Source organism: Fringilla coelebs (genome assembly GCF_963513975.1).
Source record: "Fringilla coelebs genome assembly, chromosome: 21".
Taxonomy (NCBI): Eukaryota; Metazoa; Chordata; class Aves; order Passeriformes; family Fringillidae; genus Fringilla; species Fringilla coelebs.
Genome location: NC_140047.1, coordinates 9,884,418 through 9,903,248, shown reverse-complemented (window position 1 = coordinate 9,903,248; position 18,831 = coordinate 9,884,418). Strand labels below are relative to the sequence as shown.

Below are 18,831 nucleotides of genomic sequence, written 5' to 3'. Positions count from 1 at the left end.
GGCTGCACCGCGGGAAGGCGATGGAGAAGCCAGGTCTGCAGTTTGACGCGTCAAAATGAGGCCAAGTATCAAAAATTCACTTTTTAGTAATGGTTTCCATATGAAAACAAAGTGCTCCGTGCTGTGTGAGTCACTCAGTGTCCATCCTCTGACACCTCAGAGATTCTGTCTATGGATTTCAGGAGATCAGCCACGAGCTGCAGGGACTCTGCTCCAGAGAGCAGCTGCCTGGAGTGGGAGAGATGCAGTGTTACACGTGGGGACAGGCAGCCAGGCAGTTTGGGGAGAGTTTCCCCACATTCTGTGATTTATCAAGCAGCATTTTATCAGGACTGGAAGCTCAGAGACTCCCACTTCCCACTTATTCTTATACTTGGAGGAAAAGACTTGGAGCAGCTCCTCTGGCACAGAACACAAACCCCTGAATTTTAACCCTAAAACACCCACTGAGGAGTTTATCTGTGAGGCCAGGGTGTGGCCCGTGCCTGGGAGGGTGTCAGGAGGGTTGTCCCAGCGCAGCTGACCTGATGGATGCCCGGGAGCTGGCTGTGACCTGCAGCAGGAGCTGCAGCGCCGCCTCCGCGTTCTGCCTGGCCGCGGCCAATCCCGCCCGGCCCGCCCGCAGCTCCTCCTTCTCCAGCCTGGAACTCCTCAGCTCCGCCTGGGGAAAGGGACAGAATCCATGAGAAACAGCCCCGGAACCACAGCAGATACTCTGCAGCTCCCACAGCAGCTGATGGGCTGGAATGTAATCACTGCCTGACACAAGGACAGGGAATGCAATAAACAACGCAATAAACAATGCAATAAACAGGGACTGCAGCCCAGAAGCAGCTGCCTGCAGGGAGTGTCTGCCCAGAACCACAGAATCAGTAGGGTTGCAAAGACCTCTGGATGTATCCAGTCCAAGCCCTGCTCCCCTGCCACGGCAGTGTCACCTGGAGCAGGTGACAGGAGCATTTCCAGGTGGGTTTGGATGTCTCCAGAGAGGGAGACTCCCTGAATTCTCTGGGCAGTTTGCTTCAGAGCTCTGCCAGCCTCCATGGAAGGAAACTGTTCCTCATTTCAGTTTCTGGCCATTGCTCATCACCACTGAGGAGTCTGGCACCATCCAGGCCCTCCCAGCCTCTGCCAGGACAGCACCCAAGCCTTTACTGAGCCTTAAAACACACCCAGCATTTTCCTCAGAGCCTGCAGAACCCTTGCAATACCCTTTGCACTGGCTCAACTCTGAGAGGTGTCCCTGCAGCCCCAGCAGTGCTGCTGTGTACCTGCAGCTGTGCATTCTCCTGCCTCAGTTTGGCAGCATTGTTCTCAGCCTTGGCAGCCCTTTTCTGCAACAGAACAGAGATAATTAATAATAATAATAAACAATTATATAATAATGCCAACAATAATGATCAATTGGTTCCTGAAATATTAATAATAAAAATAAAATAATAATAGAAATAATAATAATAATAACCCAGGCAGCTTCAGCCACATGGGAATGAGTGATTCCAGCTCTGAACTTGGAGGGATAAGGTTTGTGTTACACCACACCCGTGTTCTGAATGTTTTAAGAGGTAGGAACAGCTCCCTCCTTCCCTCCTCACTGCTCCTTTCTGGGATCTGCAGAACCTCCCCACCCTCACAGGGGAGAATTTCTTCCTGACATCTGATCTCAACCTGAAGCCAACACTTACAGTCATCAGCTGGAGATTCTGCTCCACGTGCCGCACCATTGCTTCCAAATCCTGTGCTTCTTTTTCTTCTTTGATTTTGTTCTCCTCTAGCTTCTTCTCAAGCTTCCTCATCCTCAAAAAATAAGAGATGGCACACAGTAAGCACTCATAACATTAAATACGTGAGGAGGGAAATCTGGGAGAGGATCAAGAATGTCGTGGTTTTGTGTCACAAGGAAAATGAATTCTTCTCACGCACTTGTCTGCTTGAGTTTCAGACAGAATCTGAAGCTTATTGATCTTACTTCTCAAAATAGCATTCTCTTCCTTTAGCTTAAAAAAAGAAATAAAAAATTCTTATTAGGATAGAGGTTCATTTTCACAATCCAAGATCAATAGCAGAATTGAATCAGGAAATCCCTGTCCTTGCTAATACATTCAAGCTTAATTTTACCTTCAGTTTACCCATCTGGAAACCACTGTGGGGCACAGGAACGTGGCACTGAACCACCAGTGTAAACGTGACTAATTAATGCCGCCGATTCTAAATGAACGTGACCCCAAGGGGCAGGAGCACGAGGAAGTCACCCAGGTCATGTGCAGGGCAGCAGGACAGAGAAAGAACCGGACCTGACCGTGCTGAAACGCGCCTTTCCCGAGCTAATTCTCCTCCTCAGCAGCTGTCGGTGGCGGCAGGCTGTGTCCCAGCCGGCGCTCACCTGCTCGTAGCTCGGCTGCGGCGGGGGGACCCGGCCCGGCCCCGGGGCGGCTCCGGCGCTGCCCAGGTGGGCCTGCTCCACGGCCAGCGGCCGGTAGCTCTCGCTCCATTCCTCCTCCTCGTCCTCCTGCTCGTCCCCCGACTCCGCGGGCACTGCGGGCAGCGGGGGCACGGCGGGCCCGGCCCAAGCCGCCTGCGGAGGGGACAGCGGGCTGAGGCGGGCGGCGTGACGGGGCGGATCCCGGCCGCGCTGCCGCGCACGGCCTTACCTGTGTGTCAGCAGCGGCGCCGGAGCCGCCGCGGGACTTGGAGCGGACGAACTCGCGGAAGGAGAACGGGTTGGGCTCGGCCGGGTCCCCCGGCAGCGGCTCCGCCACCGGCAGCGCCGGCGCCGCCATGGCCGCCTGAGGGCGGCGCGGGGCGGGGCCTCCCCGTCGGAGCGGACCAATGAGCGCGCGTTCTCCGCCGCCGCGCCCACCCGCGGCCCCGCCCCCTGACCCCACGCTCCCGGTGGCGGCAAGATGGCGGCGGCCATGGCGTGGCTGCGGCGCGGCGTCTGCGGCCCGGCCCGGCGGTGAGCGGGGCCCGGCACCGCGCGGGGAGGGCGCGGCGCCGGGGACACCGTGGGGACGGCGGGGGGACGGGCGGCACCCGCTCCGGGGGGGGGATCGGCGCTCGGTACCGGCCTTGGCGGAGCGGCGCGCCCGCAGCCCTGACGGCGTGCCCGGTGTCCCGCAGGTGCGGGCTGGCGGCCGGCCGGAGCTACAGCGGCGGCGGCGCCTACCCCAGCGTGTCGCTGACGTGCCCGCTGCCCGGCGTGCCCAAGGCCGTGTTCGCGGCGGCCGAGAGCCGGGAGCGCTTCGAGACGCGGGTGACGGTGCTGGAGAACGGGCTCCGCGTCGCCTCCCAGAATAAGTTCGGGCAGTTCTGCACCGTGGGCGGTGAGTACCGGCGGGGCTGCCCCCGAGCCGGGGCAGGTTGTGAGCACCCCGGGTGTAAAAGTCACGCTGGTTTGTTCTCTTCTTTGCTCCAGTTCTGGTGAATTCCGGATCGAGACACGAAGCGAAATATTTCAGTGGTATCTCGCACTTCTTGGAGAAGCTGGCGTTCTCTGTGAGTACTGCCCGGGCTCCCCAAATCTGCACAGAGCAGCCGAGGGGGGCTGACCCACAGGGCTCTGCACCTCAGCTGTTAAACAGTGGAGACAGCATCTACAGAGTCACAGAATCTTAACTGCTTATTAATTAGCATGACTGTAATTACATTTTAAAAGTCTTTGTGGTTTCACCTCCAAGGCTGGCATGTAGTTATTGGACTGAAAGAATGCCGGAGATGCTCTGGGTTACACTGAAGGGTTATGTATGAACAGTTATTGCTTTACTATTTAATAACACTGGTATCTTCTTCCTTAGTCCACAGCTCAGTTTGGCAGCAAAGATGAAATTCTCCTCACCTTAGAGAAGCATGGAGGCATTTGTGACTGCCAGGCATCGAGGTGGGCTGCTCCTTCTGCTCTTACCTGGGTGTTGCAGCACTGGCAGCACTTTGAATCTCTTTTCCTGGTGTGGGGCAGGAAGAGGCACTTTTTGTTCCCAAGCAGCAGAAATCTGTTTGTTTGGGCTGCTGGGAAGCTACAAAAGTGAGCCTGAAAGGATTATAAAACTCAGATCTATTTCATTTCAGAAGCATTTAATGATTAGGACAGCTTCATCTGTGATTTCCTGATACTGAGATGACACTGAGTGACCTCAGAAGTGATGTCACAGTGCAGAAGCTGGTTTTGTGTTGCAGGGACACCATCATGTATGCAGTGTCTGCTGATGCCAGAGGCCTGGACACCGTGGTCAACTTGCTGGCTGATGTAACCCTGCAGCCCAGGTTATCAGGTCTGGCAGCACAACCCTCTGCCCCAAAAAAAACATTTCCACCACATGGCTTACTCCTAAGAGCTCAGAATTCTCTCAGGGGTGACCTTGCAGCAGCTGGGGGTTTTCTGTAGGGGTTGCCATGCCTTGTTTTGTCTCGTTACAGATGAAGAAATTGAGATGACCCGAATGGCCATCAGGTTTGAGCTGGAGGATCTGAACATGAGACCTGACCCAGAGCCTCTCCTGACAGAAATGATCCATGCGGTAACACACTGCAATTCCACCCTGCGTGCTCCCTCCTGCTGCATTCCTCCTGTGTTTTGGCACCTTCAGACTGTTCTAAAACCAGATTTTCTGTTATTCTGTGATGGGAGAATTTGGCTGTCCCTTCATTTTGAAATCCAGCATTCTCCACATGTGGAAGATTCTAACCCAAACTAAAAAATAATTCTGTTTGTAACTTCCCTTTGTTGATATGGGTGACAAAACGTTACTGAGTTGAAATACTCTAAGCTTTTCCTCTCTTAGATGTGGGCTTAATTCCAAAGCAAAAAGAGGTTTAGGGAAAACTCAAGTATTGTTTGTGACTTTAATGTGTCTGTTCCCTTTTAGGCAGCCTTCAGAGACAACACAGTGGGACTGAACAGGTTCTGCCCCGTGGAGAACACGGACAAAATCGACCGGGCTGTGCTGCACTCCTACCTGAGCAGTTACTACACCCCAGACAGGATGGTGCTGGCTGGGGTGGGAATTGAGCACGAGCACCTGGTGGAGTGTGCCAGGAAATACCTGCTGGGGGTGGAGCCCGTGTGGGGCTCGGGGCAGGGCAGGGCTGTGGACAGGTCCGTGGCTCAGTACACCGGAGGCATCGTCAAGGTACGTGCTGGAGGTGGCAGCCAGCAGCTTGCTGGGATTTGCTGATTTCTCTACAGGCTTTTGTTTTTCTTAAGTTACATTTCATGAGTATGAGCTTCAAACTGGCCATGACAGCTGTTAATTGGGTGGCGTGGTGATTATTTGGAGTGTATTAAACTGTGTACGACAGCTGTGAAAATTGGTGTTAATGATCTGTCTGCCCTTGCCACAGGTTGAAAAAGACATGTCAGATGTGAGTCTGGGCCCTACTCCCATCCCAGAGCTCACCCACATCATGATTGGGTTAGAAAGCTGCTCATTTTTAGTAAGTATTAATCTGAAATCCTTCATTTTGCATGCCCTGTACTTGGAGTACATAGACCTGTTCCTTGGGGAATCCCAGGAACACTGCCTCATTCCACAAACACTGACATTTTTGCTGCTGCCCATAAAAACAAGCAGCATTTTCCACGACACTTTGCTGAAGGTTTTACCCTTCTCACTGCTCTTGTGATGTGTTTTTCCCCTCCCCTTTACTCACCCCAGACCCTTGAGAGCTCTGCCATGACCTGAGTTTGTTGTTCCAATGCAGGAGGACGATTTCATTCCTTTTGCTGTGCTGAACATGATGATGGGAGGTGGTGGCTCTTTTTCAGCTGGAGGGCCTGGCAAGGGCATGTTCACCCGGCTCTACCTCAATGTGCTCAACAGGTGGGTTTGTCCTGCTGCTTAAGGGCTGCCAGAAACAATCCTGTAGCAGGTTTCCATGGAAAAACAAACCCCACCAGTTTATTCTGCTTGGAACGTGGGACTGGCGTGTCAGTTGGCATTTTGAGAGGGTGAAAGTAAAGGGCAGAAGTGACCGGAGTTGTGTTTTCTTCTGCTGGCCCTGTCCATGCTTTAATCAGGGAATATTAGGAGGATTGGCTCTGTATTGTCCTGGATTCAAGGATTCAAATGGAGAGAAGGGAGTAGATGCCACATGCATACATTGTCAGAGGCAGGGCTTGACAATCCTCACTGCACTGCTGAGAATCCTGAGAATGCACTAGGAGAGTGCTCACTGTCCATGTTTAATTTTTGCATTGTAAATTCTGGGTTTTAAATTTTAAAATACTGTTTTATACTCACAGGCACCACTGGATGTACAATGCCACCTCTTACCATCACAGCTATGAGGACACAGGTCTGCTGTGTATCCATGCCAGTGCAGATCCAAAACAGGTACAGAGTCCTGTACTCAGAGACAGGAGTCCTTAAACAGTAACCCAGAGTTCTGTGGACACAAGAAGCATTGTTCTGATCTCTCCATGATCTGTTTCCCCAGGTTCGGGAGATGGTGGAAATCATCACCAGGGAATTCATCCTCATGGCAGGAGCAGTGGGAGAGGTCAGCAGCACATTTGAGTTTGCAGATGGTCTTTGAGCTGAAATAATACCTGGAAGTGTCCAAGGCCAGGCTGGACAGGGCTTGGAGCACCCTGGGATAGTGGCAGGTGTCCCTGCCCATGGCAGGGGGTGGCACTGGATGGGCTTTAAGGTCCTTTCCTACCCAAACCATTCTGAGATTCTGTGAATGCATTGCATTGACTGTGCTAGAACGGATTTTTATAGATAATTTTGTTATATATTTCTGTAAAAGAATACAGCAACATTAGCAATGCATCCACAAAGAGAGAGGTGTCTGCAGAACTCTTCCATGTTACTTTGTGCTACAGAGCAACAAGATTTTTTGATTTCCTGCTCCTTCACAGGTAGAACTTGAGAGAGCAAAGACACAGCTCAAGTCCATGCTCATGATGAACCTGGAGTCTCGGCCAGTGATCTTTGAAGATGTGGGGAGGCAGGTTTTGGCAACAAACACAAGGAAGCTACCTCATGAGCTCTGTGACCTCATCAGTGAGTAGACAATGCTTTGCCTTGCTTTGAGGGAACTGTGGGTACAGTTAAAATATTCTTGTAGCACTGATTAATTACCTCTGAAAGTCTGGGGGCATAAATACTACAGAAATACATTTCAAACTGAGCTTAATTGCTTTCACAATTAACAGCACAGGGCTTATTTTAGTCAGAAGGAAGGGAAAACAAGAATCATGGTAGAGAAGATATGGAGTTGGTTTTCTGAGCATGGGCCTAAAGCTGCTTTGTGCTGTTCACAATAGAGGTGTCACAGCTCTGCCTTTCTTCTGCCTTGCAGGTCAGGTGAAACCCAGTGATATCAAGAGGGTGGTGACTAAGATGCTGCACAAGAAGCCAGCAGTGGCTGCCCTGGGTGACCTGACAGACCTGCCCACGTACGAGCACATCCAGGCCGCCCTTTCCAGCAAGGACGGGCGGCTCCCGCGGCTCTACCGCCTCTTCCGATAGAGCAGCACCTCCTGCCCGGCCTCCAATCCCTTCTTTTTTAATGGTTTTTGTTTCATTCTCATGTTGCTGTACCACCCTCCCTCCCCCCAATGCTCCCAGGCATTCTGTGCAACCATGGAGCTGAGCAAAGCTGCTTTGGAGCACTGGACTGTGAAGAGCTCGTGTAAGGAGCCAGCGCTGCCCCTGCAGGAGGAGTCTGACCCTCTGAGTAGGTTACAAGAGAAGATGGGTGTTGACACCCTTCCCTTGGCTTTGGGAGAATAGCAAGCCAGAATGTTCATCACTACAGTGAAAGCACATCTCTCAGCAGTCAGCCACTGCCTTTTCATCACCCCAGCAGTGGAAGTGGGGCTGTCACATGAGGCCCCACTGTGCTCTTCCTGAGGAATGTGTGGCACCTCAAACAGCTTGGCTTACATGTCTGAATTCAGAGAATATTTAAAACTGTTACCAAGGTGAACTAAGACTTGGTCAAACTGAATTAGGAAAATAATAGTTACTGTCCCTGTGAAGTTAGCCAAAAAGTTTCCTGCAATCCAGATTTTGTTACAAATCATGGATCCATTTCTTCAGTGTAATTCACCATCTGACAAGGAATCAGCCACCTGGGAATAACTTCATCATCTTACTAGAGTTCCAAGGAAAGCAGCCCCATGACAGAACCAATTTTCTGTGGAGTTCCTCTGCAGAGGTACTGTACATAATGGACACTTACTTGAGAATGAGGTTGATCCTATTCTTTAGGTTTTTCACTAGAACATGAACCGTGCTAAGGAATAAAAGTTCTTTTCCTGAAGAGTTGCTTTACAAACAGTTATTAAAGGAGTTGCTGCTGCTGCCGCACCTTAAACTCGTGCCTCATTTCCTCAGTGTCACCCAGATGGACTTAAGGCCTTGCAAAAGGAAGACACAATCAGTCTCACAGCAGAGATGTGGCTCAGCTGGAAGTCAAGATAACAAAATCACAACATTTAGAAACACAATCTTGACTGACACCACGTCACAGAAAGCCAAATGCCACATGTGTGACATGCTAAAGAAATGGAGACTCAAAAGGAATAAAGCACTGGATTTATATAACCCCCTAATACATGGGTTTAAAAACACAAGACAGCTGCACTGCAGCTCTTCACTGCTAGATGTGTTTGGTAAGGAGCAATGCAGCTGGGAGCAGAGCACTGTGAGGCTGCTGTTACCTGCTTTACCCCATCCTTTCCTCATGCAACTCAAACGTTGCATTGCTTCCTGCAGAGCCCACAGTGTGGAAGTTATGTTCAGTTGTTGTGTATGCTTGTGAGGAAATAAAGAGACCTCTGAACAACTGAGCAAGTAGTAAGAGTTCTGAAATTCATCTGCCACGGGTTTCCTGAGCTGGCCAGTGGAGCATGCTCTGTTCAATGCAAACAATTACAGAGAAATCTGTCCCACCCCTCCAGCTGAAGACATGGCCCCGGTCACCCAAACACACACCACACAAAGAACTCTGGTTCTGACAACAATAAAAGCTGGTTCTTACTTAAGGTATTGCATTAATTTATTCCTTTAAAAAGAAAGGAAATCCAAATACCTGATGGCTACAGACAGGTCAGTGCCATAAATGTACCGCAGAACAGGAGCCTGTCTTGGACAGGTTGCATAGTCAGCAGCACTTCCTCCAAGGTGTTTGCATGATGTTTTAGGTCCTAAGGTGATTAATGATCCCATCTGTGCCCATGAGGAGTTCTTAATTATTAGCTGTACTTAACATTTTACCAGTGCCATACTGGTCCTTGTAGTATATATAGCCTTAAGACAACACTACCTCAGAAATAGCAAGTTATTCACAGTTTACTGATCTGGAAAAATAAAACCAAGAGGAATTGACTGTGATTGGAGGTAATGGAGCTGTGTGGAGCTGAGTGGCTGCAGTTGCTCTGCAAACCTCCCTGGTGCACTCACTTGCATCACTTTGGTGAAGCATCACACAGTGCCTGTTCTCAGATAAACTCCAACTCCTGCTGCTGAAGGCAGGCAGTGCTTAATCAGCCCTGGGGAGGACAAGTGAGTTCAGGAAGGGATGGCTTCAAGCAGTCTCAGCAGACAAATATATGGCCTGAGAGTTTGGTATTTACCCCCTTAGTAACAGAAGGCCTATAGAATGATTATTGAAAGGCAATGTTTCTACACTTCAATGTACAGGAGTACATTCACAAACAATTTGCTGTAGAGGACCCAAAAAGCCCAACACAGGAGCACCATCCATACACACAACTGCCATGAACTGGTCCCTGTTACTCCCTGTACAGAATACCAACACTTGGCTAAAGAGAAGGAGCAAACCCAACCCCACACTGGATGAAAGTTAATCTGACCAAACCAAAGAGACAAACAAAGAATTCACCTTTCTGTGGGCTTTTCTTAGGTCCCCTGCTCTGGGTGATGCCAGTTCCAGCAGCTGTGCCCCTGCGTGGAGGGGAACCAAGAGTCTGCACCCAGTGGCTTCCTAAGATAGTCTGGTTAAAAATAAATCAATTACACCAGTTGGGATGGATGTCTTAAAGAACTGGCTCCTTTTCTTAGGCAGAAGCACTTGAGCTACATGGATTAGCTCATGCAAATGAATCCAGGATGAGGTTTAAGACATTCTTCACAAGCCACAGCAGCTGCCAGAGGTGCTTATGCAGACAATTCCCTGCAGAGGTTGCCATGGTCTGAAATCCTCTTTCAGGACACCTCTGCCACAAGCACTGCAGAGCTTTCAGCTCAAGAAATGCTACATATGCTGCTGGATCTTTGGTCCTTTTGTTCCCGGCGTCTCAGAAGTTCCCTTGTGGCCCGCCTCCGTATTCCGATTAAATACAGATCTCTGTCAAACAGCCCTGCAGCCAGGGGGATGCTGCAACAGGAACACAAGCCAGCAGGTCAGGGCATAAAGAGGTTCTTGTTTGCCCAGCATTTCCCTACTACTTCATACAACAAAGGCCACAAATCTGATTTTTATTTTCTTAAGGCATTCAGTGACTGCTGTGGGTGAAACAAGAGTTGTTCTTCCACAGCAACAAGTTAAGGTTTTTCACAATACTTTAAAATGCTGGTTGTAAAAGGGAAATGTACTTTAAATTTTAGTATGAACTCACCTGCTTTCATATATAGAGGACTTTTTTAATGACTCTGAACTAAAACCCACCCATTTGAAAAGCTACACCAGGTTACTGCTAACTTGGTATACTCACTCATGTGGTTTATCTCAACAATCTTACCTCGGTCTCTTTTAGAGAGGAAACCTGAGCAGCCCATCACACACTGCTATTTAATGGGTATTTAGTACCCAGAGACAAAAATTCCCATTGTAATTGCATTGCTGAGCAAATATTTTGAGAAATCACTTTTTTAGATATTCAGGTTTTGAAATCTCTGACCATGTTACTCGCAAAAAAGAGAATAATTCCAAACCAAATTTCCTAAGGAGTTCTAATACAACAACCTACAACAGCCTATGCAGGACATTAAGGACTTGGAGGATCTCAAAATACTCCACTGACATCCAGCTGTGCTGAACTGCAGCCACCACTGGGGAGGGAAAACAGAACTGATCCTAAAGAGGGAAAGAGGAAGAGAAGAGGAAAGCTGCCCATGCTGATAAGGAAAACAAAGAGCTGCAACTCAGATAAAACACAGATTTACATTCAATTCCAGTGGGCTCTGTTTATCCCCCTCAGAAGGATTAAGAGACCTGGCAGCAGGGATTTCAGCTGTCAGGGCAAGGTTTAAGCTCTTACTGCTCTGACCACCAGCATGTACTGGGTAAAACCCAAGCAGGCTGCAGGGATAGACACAGGAGGATATCCCCGGGGTCACTGGAGCAATCAATCATGTGGAGATGCAGGAGGTACTCACTTGTCTCTGCCAGGCCTCACTTTGACACGAAACAAGGCAAACACAGGTCGGTGGTCTGAGGTTTTGATGACAGGACAAGAGGAGTATTTGACAGCCTGGATGTCATCCTTGTAGCGGCTGCGGAACACAACCCGGTCCTGGAGGCAGGGGGAGAGGGGCCAGTGAGGGTGACTCCCTCTGCACATTACCCACCCTGGAAAGCAGCACTGCCTCATAGGAGACAAATCCATTCATTCATCACCCTCCACTTGGTGAAGTTAACATGCCCTTGGATGGGGATCCATTCATTGTCTGATCCCAACAGTTCTGTGCCAGCTCTGAGCTGGGAGAGCCCACTCAGGCAGGGAAAATAAGGATAACAGCCTGTGCCAAACTCTCCCTGTGTCACACATTCCACAATCCTTTCTTCCAGAAGTCCCAGCTGCCCCTAAGCAACAAATCTCAGCACAACTGAACCCCCTTTGACTCTGGAAATCATCCCTTACCGTGTAGGAGGGAGTCCTTTGCTTGGAGGTGGTGTCATAGCTGTCCTTTCCTATGTCAAACTTGTAGGAAGGACGGAAATGGATATCAGCCTCTTGGAATCCTTTGAAAATAGACCCTGTAAGGGAAGGGCAGAATGGCATGAACAAACTCCTCCCTCTTTAGAACTGTGTCTGCTAATGCTGGCTAGAAACAACAGCCATGTACACCCCAGAAAAACCTGGGCTTGGGCTCCAGAAAGGGAGCAAGCTCCAGTCCTGACATGGAGAGGATAAAAAATAGCCAGTGGCTGTTTAGTCAGTGATCAATTAAACAAAGAAGAACTGGTCCATGCACTTCCCCTTCCACTGAAAGCTTGTGCTGCTTTGCAAATGCTGTTCAAATCTAAATTCCCGGTACACTGGGACAGAAAGATGCCCAGGTTATGGAGGAGTCAGATGAAACAGCAGCAAATGGCTTGGTGAGTTCCATTAAATAGAGCAAACTGCTACAGCAACAGGTTCCTTGACACACTGCCACTGTATTTGACAGCCACTGACTGCCTTCTTCAGGGAACTTAATCAAAAGAAGCAGGAAAGATCTCCAGGAAATGGGGACTGGGCTGACATTACTCAGGTTTGTTTCTGGAGAGGAGGGGGAGGAACAGCTGCCCCCTACCCCGACTCATCTCGCTGGTCAGCTGGTCATACACCAGGAGCTTGGACACGTCTGTGTCCGGGTTCTGGTTCAGGATGGAATCCACCGTCTCCCGATCCTTATTCAGCCGGAAGTTGAAGTCCCCAAACCAGAAAACTTCATCAAACCGAGTTGTGACATCACCTGCAAATTCACAGCACAAGGTTCAAGGGATGCTGCTGAATGTGTTTGAGGAAGAAATGATTTCTTTTCACTACCTGGAGATGTGATATTGAGTATGTTTTCTACCTGTGATCACCACTGAACATGGGAATTAACAACCCAGGAGAAAACAGAACAGAAATGTTCAAAACAATAAAAAAAGCTGAAAAGAGACCAAACTATTTATAGGACCTAACACCAGAGGGAACACAAAAAGCTAATGCTACACTACAGATAAAGAGTATATTAAATTTCCTTGTAAAAGGACCTGATTATCTATCTAGGTATCAAGTTGTCAGCACAGTATTAGGAAACAATAATGGACTTTGGCAAACAATGCTCTGACCTGTGTACATGCAAAATTACATAAGGTTTATTCTCTTAAATTTGAAATAAAGTAATTCCTAATTGTTCTGGAAAGTGAAACACATCTGTAATATTAATAATAATTAAACCAAAATTATCATATTGCTAAAAAAATACATAATGTAAAAATTCCCTTTTGAATTTTCTCTATTCTACTTCAATTATTTTCTCAAATTCCCAATTTCAAGAAAAAAAATCATGGGAGTAATAACCATCCTCAGACAAAAAAAGCCGTTGTTTCTTTTTACACAGTCTCAAATGACCAAATGACCACTCTTCTTGTCTCTTTCCCAGTGCAGACTGAGAGAGTGCCCAGACTCTGCTGGCTCTCCCACACTCATGGTTTCACACTTACTGGAACTGGATCGATATGGATTTGTGTCCGGAACATTCTTGGGAAGTGTAAGGGCTTGAATGGTTTTATTGTAGTCCAGTTTCCTCTCGTTCACTTTACTGTCCCCAGCTGCAAGACAGAAACCCCATTACTGCCAACAGTGAATCATTTTCATTCAATGATCATTTTTGGTTATACCAGGAGCTTCCAAAGGGTATCAGACATTTTCCACAAATAATATGGGACACTCTGGGAGCCTCTGCACTGAATAATGATGGCAGAAAGTGTGGGAAAAGGGACACAATGGTGCAGAGTTCATTCCTGTCTCCATAAACACAGTTCTTTTGTAAGTTTGTTACCAAACAAACCTCCTCCCTTATCCTTCTCAGCTCAGCAATCCTGAGCTTTGGCTTCAGCCTATCCTGCTTTTTCACCTCTGTATAACTCCCTCCCCTCCTCCCTCAACCAGGACACTGGTAGCAAGATTGCAAATGTCTCACATGTGAAGTGGGAGGTGATGAAGAGAAAGGAGGTCCCAAAAAACGTGAAGCTGATTCCCAGAGCCCCCTTGGTTTTGATCTGAGACACGATTCGAGTTGTCACCGTGGCATACTCCACCTCTAGAAGGAGGAAAAGAAGATGCTGTTACTGAAACACTTCTGACATCAAGCAGGGAGGTTAGGAGAGGGAGAGAAGGGCAGGGCCCAGGCTGGCACAGTGCCCTCAGCTCCCCACACACCTGAGCAGAACCAGATGAGGTCCCTGCGGATGAAGACGGACATGTAGAGCACGCCGTGCGCGGCCGAGTGCAGCAGGACGTAGTGGGGGCCCAGCGTCTCCTGCAGGCGGATCTCCCACTCCCTCCTGCAGGAGAGAACAACAGGGCATCACATAGCCAGCACAGGAGACAACAACAGCCAGGAGAGCAGAGCAGCCTCGTGCACACGGAGCAACCCCTCTCACACACAACATCAAGGCATAAGCTAAACCTCCCTGCACTCAGCGAAGGGGTGGCTGCTGAGGTGCCACAGAAATCGGCAGAGCTCTGCCATCAGGATGGAATTCTGTATGCCAGAGAAGCTGTTCCATCCCTGGGAGTGTCCAAGGCCAGGTTGGACAGGGCTTGGAGCACCCTGGTCTAGTGCAAGGTGTCCCTGCCTGCGGCAGGGGCTGGCACTGGATGGGCTTTAATGTCCCTTCCAACCCAAAGCATTCTGGGATTTTATGATTTACAGATATCTGTGACTTTTTCCTTTAAATCCCATTTCCTCTGGTGTTCATGCAATAGAATTCAGTCTTGTTAAAAGGGTTGATTATTAAAAATATTAGGAATACAATGGAGACTATTTCTAGTCTAATTTAAAGCAAAATGATTAGTTAACAATAGAAGAAGATGCTTCATTACATTGTTTTTGCTACCTGTCTGGACAGCCTTCTTGAACCCCAATGACATACATGTCCTGGGCAAAGTCTGGATCTGTTGGCAATAAGAAGTCATCCAGATTCACTGGAAGTTCCTTTTACACAAAAAATTAAAAACAAAAAGAAAGAAAAGAAAATCAGTATTAGTTATGCAAAGATTTTGCTAGAAAAAATACCTTGTAATTTGACAAAGATGATGACTCAGGTGAACAAGGAACATAGTCTTGAAGAGAAGAAACATCACCCCAGAGCTGGGGTAACTTTACTGCCAAAGGACCTGTGCAGACCTCTGTGCACCTACCTTCTGCCCCTGCATGTTCCAGGTGGCCACAAAGATTCCCATATTCCGATCAGGGAAATATCTGCTGAGTTCTTCTGCTCCCATTAAGGCACCACTTGCCAGAAGGCTGCCTTCCAAATAGCTCCTGTGGACAGAAGACCCAAAAAAGAGCATCTAAGGAAAGGGCATGGCAGCTGGGATATTGATGTGTAGTGTTTGAATCTTGAAGTAATCAAGAATATGCCTTCAAGAAGAAGGAATTTAATACTTATAAATTGTTCTGCTTGCCTGAAGTTCCTTCCAAAGCCAGGACACGAGGGTGATGCTGAGGCTGATGCTGCTCAAGCTCTGCGATCAGAAGGCTGAAGCCATCCAAAGTCTTCAGCCCCACTAAACTCATCCAGATACAGAACAAAAATTGGTTTGATAACCTCAGGGTGCCCAGAGCAGCTGTGGCTGCCCCTGGATCCCTGGAAGTGCCCAAGGCCAGGCTGGACAGGACTTGGAGCAGCCTGGGACAGTGGAAAGTGTCCCTGCCATGGCAGGGGTGGGACTGGATGAGCTTTGAGGTCCCTTCCACCCAAACCATTCTGGGATTCTGTGATTCCATTAAATGTGAGTACCTTGAAGCAGCTCAGTTTACTTCAAACATAATAACAGCTCCACCATTCCCAGTGTTCTGGCATCAGGTTTCTCCTAACCAAAAGCTCAAACTCACATCCTTCCTTCAATACAGCTCATCAAATCAGCTTCAAGAAAATAATTTATTGAGCCTGAGGTCCCAAAATATCCCCTTTGGGAAGGACAGATGCATCCCACAGCACCTGCCTCTCTGAAGGACATGATTACAGAGGTGAGGGATGCTGGCACAGGGACTGCATGTTGAATAAGCATTTTTAATCTTGCTTAAGCTCTGCAAATAATGATGTGAGAATAATGTCAGGGAGCTCTGGGCAACCCAGCTGGCTCCAGCTGCTTTAGGGAGGAATGGGAAAGAAAACCCTTGTGGCAAACAAGTAACAATCTATCTTTGGGGCTTTTTTACCAGCTAGTAACACTTTAATTTATCTCAGAATTCTTTCCCCTCTACTACTGACTCCCACGCTTTGGATCAATGATTAGGTTTTTCCCTCCTGCAGAGGAGCTCCTGTGGGATACTGGAGTAGTTCCCAGCACATAATTTGTTCCTGCCAGAAACCAAACAAGTGCAACCTCTGCTCAGCACCTCACAGGACTGTGATAATGCTTTGCACGAAAATCTCAATTTAAAATATCTGGTGCTATTTTTTTCTGTAATTCATCATTTTGGTTCAAGCCCAATGTACTTTTAGATTTTTTATAAAAAACAGTTTCCCCAGCTGCTGGCATGCACAGCCACCACTTCTTAAATCTCAAACCAGATTCTGTTAATATTACAAGCAAACTGACAGCAAACCAGACTCGTATTTATGAAAACACTTAGCTAAAAGGAGCAAATGAAGAGTATTTGTACTGATCTCTTCATCTTCCAACTCTCTTCACAGCAGGTTAAACAATACAGAATGGCTTTTGAGCTCAGAATGTCCCTGCCCTTGCCCAGAGGGATTCTCCTCCCTGCTGACACCCCAAAAGCAGCAGAAACCTGGGGGAGCCCTACCTGCTGCGAACATCCTTGGCTCGGATGGGAGTGAGCACGCTGAAGGTGGATTTCATGGAGTCTGTGGAGGAATTGTCATAGAGAGTCCCATTGCCCTGCAGCCTGGAGTCGCTGAGGCTGCTGCTCACCCTCCCAAACTTGTGCTGAGAATAATGTCGGTAATCCAGACAATCTGAGTCGATCCTATTAGCTGTCCTCAGGGAGTGCGAGGCCACGTTGAGCTCCATGGGGGGCAGGGGGCGGGCCGGCATGATTTGGGACAGCCGGGGTTTGCCCCCCGCGAACCCCTTCCCTCGCAGGAGCCCCCCAAAGGCACTGGAGATCTCGGAGGCTCGTTTGCCCAGGTCCGAGGCGCCTCCCCTGCTCTTCCCCCCGGGACTGGCTTCCAAGGCGTCTGGTGAACTGTGCAAGGAGTCCTGCGGGCAGCAGGGATTGCAGGGGCTGGCCCTGCCCCTGGTGGGAGGGCTGGGCGACGCTTCCTGCAGGGAACCGTTGGAGGAGCTCGTCTCGTTGGGATCAGTCAGACTTTCCTGGCTTGTCCTAAATCGTCTCCACTTCCTCCAGCTCTTTTCATCCAGGGATGCAGCACGTTCCAGCCGGGGCTTCCGAGGGGGCCTTGGAGTGATCGATTTAATTTTCATATTAGCTTTGAGGTCTTCTGGCAGAAGCTTTAAGGTCTCACTTATGGGCGTGCCTATTTTCGGAGGTGTCCCCTCACCCCCAGCCTCCTTTTTGGCTGCTTTTCCAGCTTTTTTTGCCTGCAGGTCCTGTACTGCTCCACCCTCCATGCTCCGAGTAAGACACAGCCTTGAGTGCTGCGGAAATCCATTTGGAGTACTCATTGTCCCTCAGGTACCAGCTGTGGGTGCTGCTCCAGATGAAAAGTTCCTCAATGCATAGTTTCCTTCCCTTTATCACCCTGTGGGTTTCACAGGGCTTTACTCAGCCAGCAAGGCATGGGAATTGCAGACAGCTCAGCCTTTAGCTGGGAATGAAGGGCAGGTGAAAGTGCAGACAGATGCATTGTCTGCAAAATTCCAAGACGTGGGGTACCTGGATTCCCCCAAGAGAAAGATATAAGAATGAAAAGTTATCGAGCTGCAAACTGTACTCCCTGATCAGAAAGCATCTCCTTGCAGGACCTCCCTCTAGCACAACTCACACCTTAACGTGACCTTGTTAGAAAATCACTGTTCTTTCCCGTTTTTAACCCCAAAAGCAGAGCAGAGACGCCCTGTATGGCTGTGTACACCCTTCTTTAAGGAAAGGCAGCGTGCTCAGTTAGCAGGAGAGGGAATTTAGGCTGCACAGAAACCACAGCTCGTTGTCCTTGCTGTACACAGGCGTCACCAGCACGACCAGCCCGCAGCACCGGCCGCCCGAGGCCAGGAAATTTCCAGCGATCCCACAGCCACAGGGAGATCGCTGCCGCCCTTCCCTGCCTCGCACCAACCCCGCTCAAAGGGAAAATGCCCCAGGGGCGGCTTTAGGGTACGGGACCGGCCTCCGAGTACATTTCTCCACGGGGGAAACACCTCGTCATTCTGCGGCTCCCGCGGACCAGCCTCCCCCGGCCCCGGGAGGGCAACACGCCGTGACCGCAGCCCCGAGCCGGGCTTTGGCACCGAGGGGCCGCCGCCCGCATCCCCCGGCCGGGCGGGAGGGCCCCGGCCCCGGCCCTCGCCCTCACAACGGCCGCGCCCCCCGCCCGCCGGGGCCGCCCCTTCCCCGCCGCTGCAGGCGGGACTCAGCCCGGGCCTTACCGGTTCCTCAGGCTCCTCGCCAGTAGCCGCGGCCGCAGCGCCGCTGCCGGTGCCCGTTTCGGTGCCGGTGGCGGTGGCAGTCCCGCTGCGGCCGCCCCGGCCCGGCCGTGGCAACGGGGGCAGCGCTGGGCCGGGCCCGCCCCGCCCGCAGCGCCCCCCGGCGGCCGGAGGAGCGCCCGGCAGCGCCCGCGGGAAGTCGCGGCTGTCACGACACGGGATGAAGGCGGCGTTTAAAAAACAGCTTAAAAATAAACGTGTTGCACTTGAAGAAATTTAAAAGTTGCCTATATTAAGCTTAAAGCTTCAATTTTGAACATTTCAGTGCAAACACTGATCACGGAATCACAGACCGGGGGTGGTAG

The 18,831-nt window shown here is 49.8% G+C and overlaps 3 protein-coding genes across 3 annotated transcripts; 1 reads left to right on the top strand and 2 right to left on the bottom strand.

Annotated features, from left to right (window-relative positions):
* Positions 1-70: 70 nt before the first annotated feature.
* On the bottom strand, positions 71-2,786 carry ENTR1 (endosome associated trafficking regulator 1). Its single transcript, XM_084219469.1, has 7 exons — positions 2,652-2,786; positions 2,384-2,575; positions 1,924-1,997; positions 1,686-1,797; positions 1,272-1,334; positions 525-661; positions 71-228 (listed from the first exon to the last, which is right to left on the bottom strand). Exons 1-7 carry the CDS (start codon positions 2,778-2,780, stop codon positions 135-137), a joined length of 801 nt encoding a protein of 266 aa, XP_084075595.1. The 5' UTR covers positions 2,781-2,786; the 3' UTR covers positions 71-134.
* A 94-nt stretch (positions 2,787-2,880) lies between these two features.
* Positions 2,881-8,268, top strand: PMPCA (peptidase, mitochondrial processing subunit alpha). Its single transcript, XM_084219547.1, has 13 exons — positions 2,881-2,956; positions 3,121-3,323; positions 3,416-3,495; positions 3,795-3,877; positions 4,174-4,268; positions 4,414-4,514; positions 4,863-5,126; positions 5,338-5,430; positions 5,698-5,816; positions 6,239-6,329; positions 6,433-6,495; positions 6,860-7,004; positions 7,303-8,268. Exons 1-13 carry the CDS (start codon positions 2,904-2,906, stop codon positions 7,470-7,472), a joined length of 1,560 nt encoding a protein of 519 aa, XP_084075673.1. The 5' UTR covers positions 2,881-2,903; the 3' UTR covers positions 7,473-8,268.
* A 781-nt stretch (positions 8,269-9,049) lies between these two features.
* On the bottom strand, positions 9,050-18,604 carry INPP5E (inositol polyphosphate-5-phosphatase E). Its single transcript, XM_084219523.1, has 11 exons — positions 18,470-18,604; positions 16,707-17,759; positions 15,092-15,215; positions 14,788-14,885; positions 14,108-14,232; positions 13,869-13,988; positions 13,390-13,497; positions 12,489-12,650; positions 11,834-11,949; positions 11,349-11,485; positions 9,050-10,347 (listed from the first exon to the last, which is right to left on the bottom strand). The coding sequence occupies exons 2-11, from the start codon at positions 17,546-17,548 to the stop codon at positions 10,215-10,217; spliced, it is 1,965 nt and encodes a 654-aa protein (XP_084075649.1). The 5' UTR covers positions 17,549-17,759; positions 18,470-18,604; the 3' UTR covers positions 9,050-10,214.
* Positions 18,605-18,831: the final 227 nt, after the last annotated feature.

Bases quoted from the DNA above. Each gene is read 5' to 3' on its own strand.
- INPP5E (XM_084219523.1), bottom strand. From the start codon at position 17,548: ATGAGTACTCCAAATGGATTTCCGCAGCACTCAAGGCTGTGTCTTACT. The intron at 11,486-11,833 runs GTAAGGGATGAT...CCCTGCCTCCAG, and splicing joins AAAGGACTCCCTCCTACACG to GACCGGGTTGTGTTCCGCAG. The intron at 10,348-11,348 runs GTGAGTACCTCC...TTCCTGTTGCAG, and splicing joins GTGAGGCCTGGCAGAGACAA to CATCCCCCTGGCTGCAGGGC.
- PMPCA (XM_084219547.1), top strand. From the start codon at position 2,904: ATGGCGGCGGCCATGGCGTGGCTGCGGCGCGGCGTCTGCGGCCCGGCC. The intron at 6,330-6,432 runs GTACAGAGTCCT...CTGTTTCCCCAG, and splicing joins CCAGTGCAGATCCAAAACAG to GTTCGGGAGATGGTGGAAAT. The intron at 7,005-7,302 runs GTGAGTAGACAA...TCTGCCTTGCAG, and splicing joins TGAGCTCTGTGACCTCATCA to GTCAGGTGAAACCCAGTGAT.
- ENTR1 (XM_084219469.1), bottom strand. From the start codon at position 2,780: ATGGCGGCGCCGGCGCTGCCGGTGGCGGAGCCGCTGCCGGGGGACCCG. The intron at 2,576-2,651 runs GTAAGGCCGTGC...TCCCCTCCGCAG, and splicing joins GCGCCGCTGCTGACACACAG to GCGGCTTGGGCCGGGCCCGC. The intron at 1,335-1,685 runs GTAAGTGTTGGC...GTTCTGTTGCAG, and splicing joins AGAATCTCCAGCTGATGACT to AAAAGGGCTGCCAAGGCTGA.